General features: G+C 43.0%; 1 protein-coding gene across 2 annotated transcripts in view; it reads right to left on the reverse strand.

Annotated features, from left to right (window-relative positions):
* dock4b (dedicator of cytokinesis 4b) overlaps positions 1–20209 on the reverse strand; it is a 108247-nt gene that overhangs the window by 36577 nt on the left and 51461 nt on the right. For both annotated transcript variants that reach the window (XM_053414831.1, XM_053414830.1), the window contains exons 13-22: positions 15885–16010; positions 12607–12731; positions 11868–12030; positions 9497–9603; positions 7818–7971; positions 5909–6006; positions 5630–5713; positions 4460–4560; positions 3577–3658; positions 1788–1958 (exon numbers count right to left, since the gene is read on the reverse strand). In XM_053414831.1, the coding sequence (XP_053270806.1) occupies positions 1788–1958; positions 3577–3658; positions 4460–4560; positions 5630–5713; positions 5909–6006; positions 7818–7971; positions 9497–9603; positions 11868–12030; positions 12607–12731; positions 15885–16010 (1211 nt within the window). The remainder of the gene's footprint in view (positions 1–1787; positions 1959–3576; positions 3659–4459; positions 4561–5629; positions 5714–5908; positions 6007–7817; positions 7972–9496; positions 9604–11867; positions 12031–12606; positions 12732–15884; positions 16011–20209) is intronic.

Genomic DNA, 20209 nt, shown 5'->3' on the forward strand with positions numbered 1-20209 from the left:
GGGATGTGGATTAATGTGAAGAAGTGCTCAATGTCACGTTTGACAAAAGTTTAGTTAAAACAGTTCGAACAAGGACTTTTACATTACAGACACTTTTTAAAAGGTTCACCGTTGGAATCTGCTAATTTGGAAAGTTGCAGATAGACAGTGGCTCCAGAGAGAATTTAGATTTCTGATTAAATCAATTGTAGTGAGTTGATTTGACATACCTACGCATTCAACACACCAGTTATTGCCCCCAATAAGTTGAAAGATGAAGTTTTGCAGGTTATTACCAGCCCGGGATGACAAGGTAAGATAAAAAAGATTCTGAGAGCATCAATTGTGGAAACTTTTCATCTTCTAGTTTGTGTTACTATTGTCGAGCACCGAGTGTTTATCAAGTTTGGAGGTTTGTGCTTCTGTGTATTTTCCTGATGAAAAACATGGTCACAGTTCAACACAGACTGTCCCAGTGAGCGTTTAACAGAGGATTCAAATTCCATCTGTGCACAAATCCTCTATTGACACGGAATTCACAATATTCATTCATCACCACTCTGATGGGACGACATCAGATGTTGAGTCGACCTGTGATGTAAAGTCTGACATTAGAGGTTCCAGATTATGTGTACCTGGATCCGCAGCCTTTGTGTGTCCACGTGCCACAGATTAACTGGGATTAGCATTAGCTAATGCAATTGTTGTGTTGAGAATACGGATTCGTCCAAATCAGAAGTAAGTGAAGGGATGACGCAGCGCTTTTCAGATTACACAGAGGGAGCCCGACTAGAATCTAATGTCACAATCGTGATCTGACTCTCACGTACGGCGGTGGAGGCATTTCACTCAAGAGCTTTAACGTAAAACACGAATCCAAAAGCAACTGACTTTTCACAAACGGCAGCTCACTTAACCTAACATCTACGACTTGACCGCAGTGAGCTACTCTGCTGGTTTCATTGTGAACATCCGCTGTCCCTCACTTCCGTTGTGGTTTCGTTTCCGTTGTGTTGTGGCTTTTGCATTAGTGCTTTCATTTAATGGCTTCAAAAAGAGGCAGACTCAGTACAAAGGGATTTCTGTTATTACAAAGAAGAACTCTGCTTTTGATGACGTTACTCTTTCTGTCTCTCGAGCGCATCGGTATAATTGTTCAAATGAGCTGTGAAAAGAAAACCTGGTGGAGGAATGAACCTGATGAGAATTATTTTTGCCTTAATCCTCGAACAAAACATTAAAACACCGAGAAATTAAAAGAAAAGAAACTGCTTTACACGCTTTGGAGAATTAACACACGCACAGAGGTCTGACTTGAATAGGGAGAATACAGGAAAGGCCAAATGGAGGAGAAGGAGGAGCAGGCAAATGGGAGACGATGATTAGATAAAACACAAACAGACTCAGAGAGGAACACACAGGTAGTGCCGAGGCCGTAATGCTGGTATTTCTCGGAGGATAATGCTTAAAAAAAAAAAAGGCACACACAAACAGCTGCTGTGTAATTACAATTATCTTTGGCGTCTTTAACTTGTTTGTTTAGCCCTGGTTTGAAACGAGCGAAGGCGGCCGTCCCGCTGTGCGAACCTCCCACCGGAAAAAGGAAAAGCTGCCGCAGAAAAAATCCCTGTTCCGACTCCAGGCCCTCCGGCGGCGTGAAATTAAATTACAGCCAATTCCTCAGCTATCACGGCAGTCCTCGAGACAGACAGCGTCATGTGGTGCACATGTGCCAACAGGCAGAGATTTACATATTCACAGACGCACACGATGATCACAAAGAGGCGACAGCTGCACATGTACGGTACCTGTGTTTGTGCGACAGGGCTGGCGCCTTTGCTTTCCTGCGACAGGAAGAAGCGGATGGACATGAAGAGCTCGTGGATGCAGACCCTGAACTCGTCCTCGCTCTGGCCTCCCGTCGCCAACGAGAAGAGCCGGCGGGATTGGATGATGTACTTGAAGATGTACTCGCTGGCCTGGAGGACAGAGGGAACAATCGTTTATCATTTGTGCCGGGTAATAAAAAAAAAAGAGAGCCAGACTCCCCTTCAAGCGGAAGAACAATGTCATACTGAACTTTCACCTGATGTGTGCTTAAGCCACAGATGAAGTTTTATGACTCAATTTCATTTTAATTTTACTGAGAGCACTTGGGTTGAAATTACAATGACATTTGCCAACTGTGATAGTAAAATCGTGTTTAAAGTGATTAAGGATTTCATAAATAAGTGCAAGTACTGGCAAATGTTTGCTTGACCTTTTTATAGGAGTGTGAACAGGAGATATTTTAGTTTTTGAGAAGTAATCAGTGAAATTAAAAATGTAAGCTTCACTGACGAATGTGTAACTGTCAAATAGTCGTAGCTTCAATCGTAAGAATCAGGCCCCGGCCCGGCAGTTGTTTCTGTTACAAGAGTGTGTTGTTGTTTTTCTCTACATGAAGCAGGGGGCGCTGTTGCTCAATAAATCAACACAGTGTTGCTTTAAGACCTGAACGTGGATTTGGGATTTATGACGGTTAATTAACATGATTTTCATTCATTTTATAGAAATATAACTGGACAGGTAATTAAAGGATTTTGAGAGACAAAGATCAGGTAATAAAACCACATTTTGACAATGATTTAGATCATTTAAATCAAACATTGTTGGATTATTTATAGTTCTACATAACTCTGTACTATTGGATTTTCATATCATTAAAGGTATAAGAAAATGGAACTCGTTAAAAGCAGGTGGTCTAAAGCAGAGGTTCTAAACTTTTCAGCCCCTGATCCCAAATGAACGGTGCCTTGTGCCCCCCCCCACTGCCCCCAGAGAAGGTTCAGGCATACAGAGGATATTGATCTGAGTAAGTCCACAGGAAAATTGCCTACATGCATATGATTCCTGTTATACTGTAAACTGTGGGTTTCAAAGAAAGCCTGAAAGCAGAATATAATCTATTGATAGTTGTATTTTTTTTAAAAATTATCGTTTTTTTTATGATAATTGCTGAATGTGCTTCTTCTAATTGTTTGTTTACTGGGAACCATCTCGTGCCCACCCATCATCGTCCAAAGTTTGGGAACCACTGCTCTCAAAAGCCTGATAACAGATGTTTTATTGATCGTGTGCATGAGGAGCCACATCTGCTCTCTTATTTATTATTTCCTGCATGACAACAGTTACTTGCATCAAACATTAGCTCCTGGTGCAGGATATATTCAGTGAATGATAAATGGGGAAACTGCACAACAGGAGCTGCACGCTGCTTCTCTGATGGTGCATCTGCCTGAGCCATTAGAATAATGTGGTGTGCATTCCAAGCACCAGAGGCACTGCATTTTATTTTCTGCTGATTAAAATTGCAAGCGGCGCATCAGACAGAGGAAAGGAATAATGAATGGCGTTGTGACATATTCACTGCTGATGTGGAGATAAATTAGCCTGGGGGGGGCTGACAGAAGTGTCAAGTTTGTTTGTTTGTGTTTCTGGATGCATCTGTGTTGACTGTGTAATGTGTGCGCTGCTTGACTCTGCGTCTGCAGAGACACGTAGGAGTGTACGACTCGGAAATATCTCAGTCTGCTTCAGTGATTCCAAGCGCCTCACCTTGAGGACCTGCTGTATGTGATCCTGATGCTCTGCGTCAACAATGCGGTCCACGTACCACTTCAGCACTTTGATCAGGTCCCTGGAGAACACACACACACACACACACACACATACACACACACCATCAGCATTCCCCTCTAGCAACATCACACAAGGTCTCCCACTGGATTTTGAAAAAATATAGATCAAGCATTGCACAGTTTATAAATGAAACGCTTCACATCTGTTTACATCAATTTCTAAAAAAAATTCTACCACTCATTTACTCATAAATGTTTCATGAAGCTTTTAATGTATAAAAAGCTGAATTAAAGGTTGTGGTGAGGAATACTGATCTTAGGATGACCAAGAAATCCAATAAAACATTTAAATATGGACGTTTCTATCCAGCAGGAAACTGGTGTCAGAAAAGAAAATTTTCTCATTCTGATCAGGACTAATTGACACCTTGCTTCTCTATTAATAGCTTCAGATAGTTCCAATTAATGTGTGACACTTCTAATGAAACAAAATCACAGGTAGAGAAGTTTAAAGCCGATGGATGTGGCAGCGGCAGCAGCAGCCTGTGAGCAGTGAGAAGGAAAAAAAAACATGAGGACAGCCGCAGCACAGTGTCTTAGCCTGTGACAGATTGGAGGAGAAGAGTCGTGATTTAATAATTCACTTTTCCTCAGCCAGGGGGCACCATAACCATTTTATTCGCACTTCAAATCAAAGCCGGGAGCTGAGTGGAGCAGCCTCTCAGCTCTGATGCCGGTTGACCTCTACGCCTGCCTGTGATGTGACACTTCATTATAATACAGTACTGCAGGCTGGAGCTGTCGTCTTAAAACAGCCACATTCACAGACATGAAGGCAGAAATGTCCCCGTCACACGTACCTGTAGGACAGAGCTCCAGCAAAGTGGCTCTCGATGTAGGTGTCCATGACGGGTTTGAAGTGCTGGAATTTGCTGTCCTGGAGAAGGTTGATGATATGGACCTGGACGTAATGTATTCAGAATATAGATTATTAAACAGGATTCCTTTACATAGAACATGCCCTTCTTTTATCCCTTTGAAATACAGTTTTCTAGTATTTCATTTTGAGGACACAGAATACAGTTTACATTTCAAGATTTGAGTCATTTTAAGAATAAATCCGATTGTAAAAGCAATCTTTAGAGTTCATATCACCACCAAGAATAAACAGTCTCCTTAAATTCCATCGTGTGGCACCACATTACACACACTCGTGTTACTTTCTGGAATTTTTTCGTCAAAATCCATGAATTATCCACTGATATATTGGTAAAAACGTCACAAGATATTGATGTTCACACTGAGTGAAATATTCAAAGTAAAAATTATACATATTCCTGACCATACCCTCATCAGATGCACATCTCGTCAATACATTTACACACATTTACCAAACACATTTGGTTCTTTGAGGACTGTGGGGGAGATTAAACTGCTGAAGACAACTTATTTAATAAATTATAGTGATATCTCTCAGAGAGTTGATTTATGAATTTTCAACTTGAAACTGATGGGGTTGAAAAAAAGATTAGATTACACGTTTGAATAAGCAAAACAAATCCAAATGAAATAAAATTGTATAAACCCCCCAAAAAACTAGAAGTAAATCAATAACAACAAGCAAGCTACAACCATTCGGAAAGTTCACTTGTCAGACTTGTTGGACTGATCTCAGAAACCACAAAAAGGAAAGTTGATGACTGCACCGGCTCGCTGGACCTCTCCATCATTTATAATGCTGCGCTGCGAGGAGAGAGTGTACGTGTGTCAGTGTGAGAGACTGATGAAGAGGGAGAGTTAGAGGTATCGATTCCCCACCTCGCTCTATCGGCGCAGTGCAGCATGACCGGGGTGAGATTGGTTCAGCGAGCTCTGGAGCGACACATCATGAGATCTTTCACCGATGCTTTGTGTCTGTTTTTCTGGGTCTGACTGAAATGCCATGAGATTTGTACTCGCCCCACGGGAAACGGAAAATGTTAAAAAAAAACTCCCCCGAAACGAGCGGACCATGAGGACGACTTACTTACCAGTGAGTCAAACACCTTCAGCCCGTATCTCTGTGAACTTTCATCCAGAATGCCGAAGAGAGTGTCCAGGGTGTCCTGAAGGAACTGGTGATGTGGGAGGGAGAAAAGGAAGTTTGAACCAAGTGGCACAGAGCTGAAGCTTTAAATCAACTCTACTTCTCCACAACTTGCTGAAAAACACACGTGGACTCAAATCCAATCAAAAACAATCAATACTATGAGAAGGGAGAGAGCAGGAGAACTCAGGGGGCTCGAGAATGTGACGATGTGTGAGCCTACTTTGACAATCTCCGAGCCATCGATCTCCTTCAGCTTGGAGAGGCTGTCGTTGATCCTCTCGGGGTGAGCTCTCCACTTCAACAGGTCCAGCATATCACCTGCAGGGAAATAAGAGGGAGATCAAACAGTGAATGAAGACGATACAGAGAAGCAGAAGTGACAAGCAGAAGAGAAACGTCTTTGTTTGTTTGTAAAGAGCGCCGCGCACCTCGCCACACCCTTCAATTATCGCCCCAAAATCCAGATAAATTGTATTTTCAAGTGCAGAGGGATAAAGGAGATAAAAAGTCATTTTCCTGAGACGCGGTACCCAAAAGTAGGCATGAATAAATCATAAGCCTGGAGAAGAAAGTCTTTCAGACGGATTCTGTTCAACCTGAAGCGTGCGTGTCTGCGACTTTATGTGGGAATTTGTGTCCATGTGTGCATCTGCTTGTGTATCTGTGTGTGTGTTGTTGCTTTGTTTGTTCCAATCTGTCAAATAAAGTCTCCTTCAGCAAATACTTATAATCAATTCACAAACAGACTCCAGTATATTAAGGAAGTCAATTCTGCCCGTAGCTTTTTCTGTTTATTTATTCTACCAGATATTTTATGAGATAAAAAAAAATTTATTCACAGCGTTTGAAATTCTGAAGAATCACTTGACTGTTAATATAGTGAAGTTTGAAATGCAAAAGTGACTCAGAAGAAGAAAAACAAACGTCTCCTTTGATGTTCACCAGTGTTAATTTTGGCAGCTATTTTTGATTTAGTCTTAGTCTTAGTCTTTTGACGAAAATGCATATTAGTTTTAGTCACCTTTTAGTCATTTTAATCCTTCTTAGTTTTAGTCTAGTTTTAGTCGACGAAAACAAATTCCATTTTAGTCTAGTTTTAGTCGACGAAAACTAATTCCATTTTAGTCTAGTTTTAGTCACATTTAATAGCCACATTAAACTCCTTTTCTATAAAAACATATAGCTGCAGCCTAATAGCTTAAAAATATATATTTAATTTTAAATGTGAAAACAAAAAGGGAGAGCAGGTCAGACTGGAGCCGGACACAGAAACTGAACATCGGTACAAACCAACTGCAGCTTCTGCTCTGATGAAGAAGCTGCGGCGCTGATCTCTGACCAGCTGAGACCAGAGAAACTCTGTGTTTTCACTGTTTCCATAGTTAAGAAGCAGTCGGTCACTGAGAGGCTGTTCCACGAGAACGCGCTCTGCTTTCACTGTGTCTCTCTGAGCGAGTGCGCGAGGCGGGGGGCGGAGCTACGGACCGGAGCGCTATCTGGGAGCGCACAGGCACACACACACACACACAGACAGATTCACTCGCCCGCTACTGATACTTCATGACGGCCTGATACGATGATGTTTTAAAAATTATTGTGACTTAGTCAACCACCAACATTTTCGTCTCGTCTCGTCTCGTCAACGAAAATTAAAATAGATTTCGTCATAGTTTTTATTTTCAAAGATTCGTTTTCGTTACGTCTTCGTCTCGTCTTCGTCATGGAAAAAAGGTCGTTAACGAATATATTTCGTCATCGTCTTCGTCAACGAAATTAACACTGATGTTCACTATATTTCAATTCATCCTCATGGTTGGATAATACATTTTTTCATCATAGATAAGACTACAGATCCGTACTCTGCAGCCTGGATGCACATACACATACTTTCTCACTTTCTCATGTGACCAGGTATTAACATCCATCATCTACCTCAAACACGTGGCAGTTCACCCTTTTGTTTGCCCTATGTGAGGTGTTGATCACCATCTTTGGCAGCAGTGCTTCAAGTGCTTCGCTTACTGAATTATACATATGCACGGGACTAGATTGTGCAGCAATATACAAGCTTACTCACACCTCGCTAGGCAAGTAGCCAAAAGACGACTCAATCCCCGGGTCTAGTTTACCATTCTGTGTGAGCTTGGTGGAGCAGAGGAAGCTGGTGATCCAGAAAGACTCTTTGGTGCCCTTCAGCGTCTGGTTGTTGGCCGGGAGGTTGGCCTTAGAGAACGGCAGCTTCAGGTAGCGCAAGCAGTCGGCCAGGCTGGTGTTCTCCTCACACTGAAGAGAAACAAGAGAGACAACAGAACATGGTGTAAATGAGAAGAAGGAGGCGATGCTAAAGATCATTTCTTAATATATAGATTGAGGGTTTGTCGGCTTGTGTTAGTCATGACTGAAACATGTGAATCTACCAATCTCAGACCATCAACAACATGATGTGGTTTCTGAGATGTGTTTTCATTCTGTCAGGATGAAGAAGCTGCACAGAATGGTGAGGTTTAGTTATTTCCAGGGCTTTAATGCAGAGCCCTGGTGCACAGCTGAGGTTGTTTGAGCTCCAAAGCTTCCACACAGTTTGGACTGATTCGTCTGTCTATTTTGGGTCTGAGGAGAAACTAGGCCATGCCGGTTTCATTGAGCTTTTCAGCAACTTCCATCTGGCATTACAATGGGCCCTTAACTCCCCCCCCCTCCCCGTCCACCCCGATGGTGGGAACACACCAGGTAACCAGAGTTGTCCTCCTGAACTGGCAGACTCAGGCTAGGAAGTTATGTAACAGTAAATCTGAGAAAGGAAAAAAAACGAGGACCATAATAAGAGGAGACTTTGTTTTATAAGACATCTAAAATAAACCGGAGTTAACAGCGGAATAAATAATCAGACTGTTTGGTCACTGCTCCGCCACAGCAATAAAATGTATTATAGTGCTCCATGCTTTTTTCCGCTCTCCGCAAAAGCCTCGTTTGTGCACACACCCCTCCTGCCTGCAGCTGAGGAAAAGCATGTAGTCTGCAATTATTGTCAATTACACCCAAGAGGATCTCGCAGAGGCTTTTAGCTCAGGAAGACGGACATTTTATTTGCTTCAGTCGCTTGATGTGTCGAAGCCGAAAAGTGTGAAAAGATGACTGCGAGTCTCCGAAGGTCTGTAAAACGCAGAAACTGGACATAAAGGTCAAAACTAAACACTGAGATGGAGAGGGGCGCTGCCGCCTTGAGACGACATGCATCAGCTTGGGCCTGAAATGAAATGTGCCACTTCCAGTCAAACACCAAGTGTTTCTTACAGGAGCAAACAGACATATATTAACACTCACTTGTGGTACAAAATTGAAACCTCACAGCTTGGCGATGTTGCATAAGTGGACGTTAGTCACCGAGCTGTCAGGCCGTAATGGAGGGATGGGAGCTGTTTGTCAGGCTGCAGCGGCAAACGGCTCAACAGCAGGGAGACGGCGTTTTGCTATTTAGAGCAAATGATTTGCGCGATCATGTATAGATATAAAGTAGCCTTGATGACCCGTGTGACACAAAACTGTGAGTGGGTTCACTTATAGGAATCGACAAGACGCAAATGACGAATTCACAAGGTGATCATGGATATTTGCCCCCTCTGCTTGGAGAAATCTACAGTTATGTCCATTCATTTTATGTCAAATCTCCAATATGACGAATTAAATCCTGAAATTGAATCAAAATATAACTGTGTAGCCCAAATGTACAGATCTAGATGAACATTTCTGCAGTGCATTGTGTCCAAGCATTGTCTGAAGGCTGGTAGTGAGGGTGTGTGGGTCTTACCTTGTGGATAATGAGCTCATGGGTGCCATCTGGCAGAGTCCTGCCATCCTCCTGCATCAGAGGAACAAAGGAGTAGCCAAACAGTTTCTTCTCTCCCTTGTCTTTAGCTGCCAAACAACAACACATGGACATGACATTGAGTCCAAAACACACCAGCACAAGCTGCCAGCAAGCAAATACATATCAAAAGATAATATTGTGACACCGGTGCTGCTTTTCCTCATAATGCAGTCTTTATGTTGAAAGAGTAGAGGAGAAGAAGAAGAAGAAGAAGAAACTTTTCATCGGGGCAGAAAACGTTTGTGGAACTATTCTGTCTGGAAGTTAAAGGTAGGCTGAGTTGTGAGAAACATTATTACCTCGGCCAAAGTCTTCACACCCGACCGTTTGTCAGCAGGTTTATGCAAAAACTACCTTCCATGACACTTGGTGGAAGGGTGGGACACGGGCCAGAGAACAACCCGTTAAAATTTGACATGAAAAGGGACACCGGTGCAGATCAAGGAATTTTTCTTTTTTACTTCCCTAGTGAAGTTGTAGTTTTGGCTTCAATGTGTTCATGTAGTTTGAAAGTGAAAAAAAACAAAACATGGAGGATATAAACAAAATGTGCTGCATTTATGTGATTAGAGCGTTTATATAAAAAAAGAGTAAAGAAAAATTATCAGGTGGGACAGGCATATAAATAATTTCAAACATTGGCATGTCAATCAAACAAACATCTGTATTGGCTGAGAAGTGATAATAGGTGCTTGTGAGAGATGAGCAACCTCAATGCATTTTGATGAGAAACACAACAGGAAACCATTAAGGTCCGACCATACCATGGAAACACTGTTGTGGGCAGTGTGACATCTAATGCATCTATAAATACATCGTTACCCCGATGTATTTATAGACACCACCCCCCCCACCCCCACCCCCACCCAGCAGTCTAAACAACCTTGACCGACGGCACAAACAGCGTCTGATTATGTTGCCTCTGTGTATTTAAGGAGCTTTTTAAGCTCTGGGGGTCATTTGCATGATTACATGTAATCTGATTTATCGGCTGCTTTGACAATAATGCGCTAATGCGCGCACAGCAGGAAGCAAAGGTTTCAATTCGGATTCATTCATCCAGCGTCAGTCTTGTGTTTATGTTTTGTGTCTGTGTTGTCTCCCCCAGGGGAAGCACGAGTTACTCCACCGGTGACATTTTATGTCTGTCTCGCTTTGCTGTGATTAAGTTTTCACACCAGGGAAGTTATTGCTGATATGTTGTTTTTGTTTTTTTGCTTTTCGTTGTGTGTGGTTCCCCTCAGACAGGTTTTTCTAATCTATAAACCCTCACAGACTTGGGCACAACGAGATTAGGGAAGATTAAGCGGTGCTGTGAGAAATGCAAGCTTAGCGGAGCTTGGCAGAACAGGTAGAGGATAGATAGATGTATGTATGTGGAGCAAATACACTACACTGTCGTCGGGAATTCAGGGTTTTAAATTTCTAAACGTTCAAAGACCTCATATTTGATGCTGTCTACGAAAAGAGAGAAAAATGAAATCCGGCTCTTCTGACAGCAGTAAAGGTAAAGTACGCCTACGACGACAAATCATTTCAATTGTTTGAGCAAGTCAACAAAGAGTCAGCTAACAACAAAACAAAGTATTTGCACTACCGAGGCTGTCAGGTCCTTAAACTCCACTTTAGCCTCATTTAGGAACAACTCTCAACTCCCTGCAAACAAATTAACAAATACAGCTGCTGCATAAAAGCTAGAAATACAAGAGCATTTAAGCATAATAACAAAAATTTGCTTTTCCCTCTCCCTCTTTGTGTCTGCACATGGAAGCAGGGAAGTTGTCCCCCGAGTTTGTGAGAATGATATGGTCTCCTCAGTTTGGTGTCCCCACAGGCTCCTGAACCGGGCTCCTAATGGGCAACCCTGGAGTGGCAACGCAAGCACTGCCGGCGCTAATAAGGCTACTATATCAACTGCACACTCCCAGTTTGGCCTGATAATATCAGCTTGTTATGAGAGAGGAGATTTGGCTTTTCTCTCCCTGTGGCCCAGAAAGAGGGCGGGGGAGGCCGGTGAGCCGTATGTTGGTCATAATTAAAGCTTTGTCTCATTAGGAGGTGAGGAGTCTGACAAACAGTCTCATTATGAAAATACTGAAACAAGCGCATTATGAGGAAATAGTGTATCTTTGAGGCGGCAGCAGCCTTGGGGCTTGAGGCTGCATGGTTGGCAGGTTGAAGCTGGAAGAAAAGTGGAATGTTCATTGTGTTGCTCTCCATGAGAACACCTCTTTACTGCTGCACCTCCAGAGGATGCATGAAACGGTCTGGAGTGATGCGATCGAGTATCCGCAGTCCCAGTGCGACTTACTGGAGCAGTGTCGGAACTCGAAGCGGACGTGCGACCCCCGAAACATGTCGACCGGGATGGGGAGCTTGATCTGCTCCGCCCAGCGCGGACTGTTGTTGTGGTACAGCACCAGGGAGTGGTACTCGTCCCCACCTGGCTCCCCCGAGCCGGCCGCCACGTGACTCTGAAAGACGGAGAGAGAACGAGACAGTGAGCAGAGCGGGAGGAGGCAACTGATGCAGAGAAAGAACAGGAAGTGAAGAGAGGAAATGAGAGGCCATGACAGGATGTGGTAAAGAGCGAGCACGCGATGAATTAATATGTGAGACTTTGAAAACCGTACACACGCGCCACAAATGCCAATTGAGGGGGGAACGACCTGGTTTGTGTGTGTGTGTGTGTGTGTGTGTGTGTGTGAGAGGGTTGTGTGCGCCACGGCGGCAGAGGCGGTGGCAGCAGGGTTATATTTGAGTCTATTTTCTTTCTGAGGCCGAGGCAGCGCAGGAAACCACAGAAGCTGACTGTCACTGTGCTGCAGCAGAAATGAGCAACATACTGGAAAGGCACTTCTCAGTTTCTCATCTGGGTCAGCGATATTTAAATAAAGAGCTCGGCTCCAAAAGAACGACACAGACTATTTAGTGAAAAGGTTAGTTGAAGAATAACTTAAGTAAGGTTTTTACTGTTCTTAAAGTACTTCAGAAATTAAGAATTTTTCCTGATAACAGTGACGGTCTTTGTTAAAAAGATGTGTTCTTACCTTGAGGATCTGTCCGTCAATATCCAGCACGTACACGGTGATCTCTACGTTCCTGGCGACGCTCTTCCCTCCCTTCTCAAACTCTCCTTTCTCCAGTGCGATGTAAAGGTCATTCCTCATCTCTCCTGTAGGAACAGGGAAAAGAAAAGGCAACAGGGCATTGATTATGCATACGAGCAAGAATTATTAATGATCTGTCTGTAGCTTGACGACAACTTCTGGTGTAATAGTCCGTGACAGCTGTGCACAGCTTTTACATTGTGGCCATTTAAAGATAAATCTTCTGCTGACATGAAATCTAAGCTTCAGCTCCTGATCTTTGACCATCTGAGAATGCAAGATTTAGAATATGCCATCAGATCCTGTAGCGATTATACCTGAGCCGGTCTTGCGTCTGAGGGTTTTGAAAATCTGACCTTTTTTTGGGAAAAGGAATCTGAATGACCTTGTTTTGCAAGAGTTTATTCTTTTTAAAGAATCTCATGATGACAGTAGCTCCTAACACGGCCTAATGAGGCTCATTTCTTCCCATCTCCAAACAACTGGATTTTTAAAATTTAATTCATGCATGTGACCCCGGCTCAAGTGACATCACTTCAGGTAAATTAGGTTTCTGGATCCACAGTTGAGCTACTGTACCCAACCCTTGTTCTCCCACAGGCAGATGTGCAGCAGGTGTGTCAGGGCAGCACCTTGTATAGATTGTAAAATAGTTAATCCTGAATAAGGGCTGTACGAATAAAATATGATTTGATTGGATTATCTGGCCCATATAGGGGATAAAATGTTTAAAGATGACCAACATACATGTGCACAATAAAGAAAAACATCACTTGAGAAAACAAGGTGTCACAGTTACCTATTCCTGCACATAAATTCCAAAAGACTTGGTAATAGCAGGAGCATTAACAGTGAATATAGAGTGGGGACATCATAAAAACAAAAATATGACCCATGAACTCTGATGCAACTCAGTCTATGGTCAAGTGGAGTATGAGGGAATAATCCTCGGAAGTAATATTTGTCTCTTTTTGTTATTATTGCAGCTGAATGCACAATGTCTGGCTTAGGCAACACATTAATTTCCTTCTGTAGAGGAAGTCAAAGTGATCTGGGTGAGGAAAGGACAGGCCTGTTTCCTCTGTAGTCTGACACATTGTAAAATAAGTTCCCTGGGTAACCTCCGAGTGTGTGTGTGTGTGTGTGTGTGTGTGTGTGTGTGTGTGTGTGTGTGTGTGTGTGTGTGTGTGTGTGTGTGTGTGTGTGCGTGTGCTCATCATATCTCCATCTCGAGGGTCAGCATTGATTTTCTGCTCCTAACAACAGTAACCATGGCAACGTGAGGCATTCTATACACAAACCCATACTGTCCGCTGGCAGCGCACACACACACAAAGACTTCAGGAAGGTGGACACACAAGGGAGCAGTTTTCTTACGTACAATGGGAAAACAGGAAGTGGGGAAGGTAGGGGGCAGAGCTGCTGGACGAGGGAAAGAGTGAAAGGAAAAAAATCGGAGAAAGAGACAAAGAGATACGAATCCAGAAAAGAGGGAGAGGCGGGGGGGAAAGAAGGGGAGACAGTTTCCTGAGCCCAAGGGCAGAGTTACACTTGCAGAAAAAAGAGTGAGAGCGTTCGGGGTTTGTAGTCAGACAAAGACAAAGACAGTGAACATAAATCTGTGTTAGTGAGACGCTGGGGGACCCACAGTCTGGGCTTCCTCTTTATCTCAGTGACCAGGCAGCACACCTCACTTATTTAAAAGAACTGCTCTGCTGAGGACAAAAAAAAAAGAATAAAAATCAGTCCCCTGACGTCCAGCGCTCATAAATGAATGGAGAGACAAAGGGTGGGACGGCTCATTCAGCCGCTTTCCCTTTCATACGTTCCCTCCTGTATATGTAAATATCTTACATATTACATCATGTGACATTCAAGTGGCTGTACATTTGTCACCAAGGCAACGAGGCCCTATCCAGATAGGCCCGGGGGGGTTTCTGAAGGGGTCTGTATGAGTGATGTCTCTCTACCTGAATCAGGGGGAATATTTCATCAGTCTGAGGGAGCGCCCTTAGGTGGAGATCACTCACGCAGCAGGCGTTACCTAGGCAACTACAGCAGACGGGATGATGATGAGGCGGATCAATGTCTACTATATAAACACATCATTAAGTTCTTAGCCTCGAGGGTGTCAGATAAAATATCAAGTCGGAGGTACACATTATAAAGATATAGATATAAATTAATTCAGTTTACTTAGGAAACAAGTGTAGGTTATCATAAAGAAAAAACGTTTAAGAGAGAGTTAAAAAGCAGGATTGTTTTTCTACAATTTATTGGTTGGAAATTGTAGTTATGATGAATAAACTGAAATATCGCCCGTCCAGAGATCACCACACTTTATTTTTCCAGGAAGAAACGAATTCCCAGGAAGTTAAATGAGGGAATTCAAAGAAACAGAAATCCCCATTTCTTCAAACCCAGCTGGAAGCCCAACAGTAAATAAGGTTGAGTTTTTAAAATGTCCAAATAATTCCAGGAAGTCTCAAAAGAAGCTAAATCATTTAGTTAGACGGTGATACTGTGTGGGGCTGAGTGGTTCATCCACCATCAGACTAGTTTGTCTATTTCCATGAAACTAAAAATAAGGAAACTTTGCAACATTCAGTGAAGCCACAACAAAAACTGAAAAAGAATCCCAAAGCTTTAACACACAGAGAGAGACAGAGACTCTGGTGCACGGACATCTTTTTATACATCTTTGGTACATGTCTGTTCATTCAGATTGAAGGTGACCCTTTGCTGCTTGGATCCACATAGCAACGACACAACGTGCAATAAACAGGAAAGTCCTCTTTTCAGTTTTTCTGCGATGAATCCATGTTCTTTCAATCATTCAGGACTAAATGAGTTTTTCATTTCTGTATTTCTGCAGTCTGCCTTGATATAACCTCAAGCCATAGTTTGTTAAGTTTCAGCTCAATTGACTAATGTAATATCTGATATTTTCATTTTCTGAGCCTGATTTCAACCATTGATTTGTTGGATCAATAGTCTTTAAGAAGTGTTTAATTACACAAAATCACTACATATCTGTTTTTTATTTAGGCCATATTATTTGTGTATCATTTTGCACTAGATGAAGTATATCTAGGGATGATTTCAGAAGGAGGACAATTGAACATCTGGCTCAAGGTTGGAAAGGACGACAGCTTTGCTTTCTTTCAAACACGTGCTCTGTAAGTTCTGGTACTGATGCTGTGTTGGTGCGGTTCTACCTGGCATGATGACATCAGAGAAGCCCAGTTTCCTGGTGATGGACACGCCGCGGGTGAACAGGACCATGTACTCCCGCCTCAGCTGCTCGATGTCGCCGTGGAGAAGCTGCAGAGCCACCGCCAGGCCTGAAATGAAAAAACGGCAACATTCAAAACCTTGTATAGTACATTCATATTTTCAGCAACAACATGACCATATCTGTTAAACCTGCCATCTTCTACTACACGTATGTCCATAAAAATAACATGGACGCCCAAATGCAAACAGCCTGTGAGTCATGTATCGCTTCTTTTTTTAGAGGAAATCCCACATAAAGGCCGCTGCCTGGAATCAATATCCTTATGCAATAATTCCAAATGTCAGCACAGCTAAATTAAAACACAGCTCCCGAAATACAGCTCCTTGATGTGCATGTGTGTGTCTGTCAGTGCTCATGACAAGGAGAGGCAGATACATTAAGAGCTAAACAGCAAGGGAGCCCACCAGAGACGATGACGATTATTGCTGTGGATGTTTTTCAGGGAAGTTGGGAGGCAGCGGTGAAATGGTTCATTAGCTGTGTGAGAGATTTCCGTCACTGAGAGTCAACAAAGAGACGTGACTTGTTTGTAAAACGTGTTCGCGATGTGTCAAACTAAACAGGGCCGCAGAGACAGAGCAGGAAGAGGTTGAGGGGAAAAAAGAGGTTTCAGGTTCTCAAGCTGGGGCCAAATTGAGTATCTCATAGAAACGCACTAATATAGAAAACTTAATTTTGTCGTGGCTGGATAGTGTTTTCGTTTTATTAAGTTATGTTGAAAGGGAAAAAATGAAATACTAAGATGCCAGGTGGGTTACGATAATTTTTTTTTTTACATTTTCCGAGACATATTTCTGTGGCCATGATAGCTGTGTCTGGTAAAACACAAGTCTACTCTTAGTCCAAATTGAGACAAATATTTAGTCACTGTATTTTGCCTTTGTACGGCAGCATACAGCTAATACCCTATCTTGTCTATCTTGCCACGTCATCTCGACTGTGGCTGCACGGCAAATTCTAATCTGTCTTGCCACAGTTTGTGTGGTGTTTTTCTCTGTTGCTGCATTGTACAGCTTTGTGCAGCGACATCTGCGACCATAAAGTTGTTGAACTGTGAGTTTTCTCACATGTGAGAGCTCGTTTTTCCCTCTTTAGCGCATGGCCGCAAATGCGCGAATGCAAAGCAAATATCACCACCAATGTATTTCTTCATCCTCCACAAAAGTGGAGATCAACTTTGGTGAACTTTGAACCTCAACTTTGACCCTCGACATTTGAAAATCTGATCTGCAACAGTCGGATCCTGTAGCCCCATGAGAGCGATGTTGATGAGCGTGCATGTGAACCTTCCTACTGCCTCAGCTTGAATGAGTTCTGTGGGAAATGCTGCAGAGAATGTGAAACAAAATGCCTTGATCTACCCATTTATCTGGAGCCGTACCAAAATAATAAATAATTCAAACCGACACACAGTCCATCAACTGTAGTGCAAAGTGGCACCAAGGTCCGTTGGGAATTGAGAGGAGAGTCCCATTTTCCCGTTCCAAGTTCAGGGGAGAGTTTTTTTTTTCCACTCAGGCCTAATCTGCTGGCCCCTTAATGTGGATGAAGCCTTTGGCATCAAAACACACATTAACACACACACACACACACATGCTCTAAAAGCTACAGCCAGGCTACATTAGGCAAACCAGATTCATTACTGTTCTGCCTGAAAGATGGAGCTGATGCTGATAAAATAAAAAAGAGTAAAAAAAAACAATCTCAACCCTTGCTCCTCTCTGCCCACCCGGCCTGCCTCGTCACAAACTCCAAAACAAAACGTTGGAGTTGTCGCAGCCTCTTCTGTCGCTGCCTACGCCTGCATGTGGAGGTGGGAGCCGGTTTATCCACCTGACCTGACTCACGCACAGCCAGAGTCTTATGAAAGACGCTTCAACAGTTACACTCTGCTACAAGCGAACGGGAATCAACCTCTCCTCTCATCAACTCTGAGTCTCCTCTTTCGAGTTTGATCATCTTGAGAGTGACCCTGAAGCCTACAGGTAAAGAAGGATGAGATATTCATTAGGCTACATGCGAGACAAAACAACTGTCTCTCCCTCGCTGCCTGTTTATTACCCAAACAACCCTGTGTTCTTTATATTCTAAGGGCCGTGCATTCGTCTCTCCCCCTGCTAATTGGCTGCTAATAGGAGACTTCTGGCACACTGCCAGGTCTGTTTAAGAGGAGAGGAACACAGCGACAAACACACACACACACACACACAGACTCGTGCAAAGACCAGGCGCACAAATGGCACACACATATACGCACATTACGTTATCTCAGTCCACTGCACTCTTGTTTTAATTGCCCTCCTGACACTAAGTGTAATAAATGGTGGCCTTTAAATTATGCAGGGTGATCCATAACTCCTGCACGGACATTCTACCGACACAGAGTGAAGGGGAGACCCTGACCTGTTAGCTAAAGATGATGCGTTCAAGTGTTACGTATTCTCTCATGTTTCTCCGCAGCAGAGTAATCGCCCTTTGGAAGGAATTGACTTTTCAGACGAGTAGCGTTGAGCTGTAAGCGATGCTGTAGCTGCTTTGCATGTAGAGTGGGCAGGACACTGTTAATGTACGGGCAATTTAAGGCAAGACAAATTAAAAGCAATCTCAGACATTAAGGCTGTAAGGTTTAAATGTTCTCATTGTGTCTGTGCTGGTTTTGTCCGGACCAGATTCCTCCCACAGTCCAAACACACAGTGGTTAAGACAACCTCACACTTCATGATGAAACGCAGTTGGGAGAGCAGACACACTTGTCGGGGGTCTCACTAGGGGAAAGTTCATGTAATGTGTGACCCCCTGAACATCTAAAGACCGCAAGTTGTGAAAGAACGCACGCAAGAGAGAAGAGAGTCTGAATGATCCTCCTGCTCCTCTGTGTAATCACAGCTCACAGGCTGGAGGAGAGCTCAAACGCTTCTGTTGACATCACAGTTGTGAAGAACGGCCACATTTTTCAACATTGCCTCGATATTTAGTCTGTTAGAAATTGTGTTGGAGTCTGATCTCTCACCCAAATCAGCTGGAAAAGGATCCAGTGCCTTGCGACCCTCACATGATAAACAGGAGGGATGGATGATACCAAGAGATTTTTAGTTTACTTCAAACCAGTTGCTGAATGTGGATCTTCAAAAAGGCAACTTGTCTCAAATGTTACCAGTCCTGCTCACTGCAGAGGCAGAGCAGTGTGTGTGTGTGTGTGTGTGTGTGCGTGCCTGTGTATGTGATGTAATTAAAAGGGATAGAGGAAGTTAAAAAGAGCCAATAAGAGCACAGTCCTTGACAAGTGAAACTGAACTATGGGAGCTAATAAAAATGGTGATTAATAAATGCAGCCCAGACAGATGAATGGTGCTCATAACACGTAAATGAAACCTGGTATCGAGCGTTCATTATCTTTTGAAAATTGAAGCGATTACCTCCGCCTTGTGATTAAAGCGCTTTTTCCTTCATTTCAGGGGATCAATGTCAAATTCAGATAAGTGGTGGAAACAGCCTTTCGGGACAAAGTTGTGTGAATTAGCTTCAGCTCTCCTCTAATGCACTTTGAAAGAGGAGGCACTGCAGCAAATCGGCCCCCGCTCGGCCCGATCGATGTCTCGGGGGGGACAGTTGATCAATACCTAACATCCATGTGTTTGTGATAAACTGCAGCCAGAGAAGGACACAAACTCTTTCAAATAATTCAATTACGTGTGTTTATGATGTGTGTGTGTTTGTGTTTGTGTTTGTGTTGGGGGAGTGTGCATAATGCTGTCAAATCAAAGCCTGAAGCAAACATGTACAAGATGGAAAAAAAAAACATCACAAGGAAATACAGTGTCTTCAGGCAGCATGCAGCCTTCTGTCGGGGAGGTTTGTTTTTGATGAGAAAAAGTATTAATGACAACCAGCAGGCACAAACCACTGTGCAGCTTCTACCGGAGACACACACTCATCTGTTGTCTGCTTTAAGTTTAACTACAACAATGATATCTGTGCTATCTAATAACTAGTAACTAATCTCTACTTCAGTTTGGATTTATTTACAGGTTTTAATAAGCAAATCTATGGTTTAAGTATAAAATATCAAGCCCCAAATACATTAATACGCTGGGATTTGATACCAACATCTAGGGAATCATTGCCAATTTTTTTATATATGTATATAGGCCGATATATCAGTTTCGGAAATGTTTTACTACCTTATATCGGCGCCGAGGGTCCATTTTAGTGCCATTCCTCAGTTTTATGTTTTATCCGAAATTA

This window comes from Pleuronectes platessa, chromosome 22, assembly GCF_947347685.1.
Source record: "Pleuronectes platessa chromosome 22, fPlePla1.1, whole genome shotgun sequence".
In the NCBI taxonomy this organism is placed as follows: Eukaryota; Metazoa; Chordata; class Actinopteri; order Pleuronectiformes; family Pleuronectidae; genus Pleuronectes; species Pleuronectes platessa.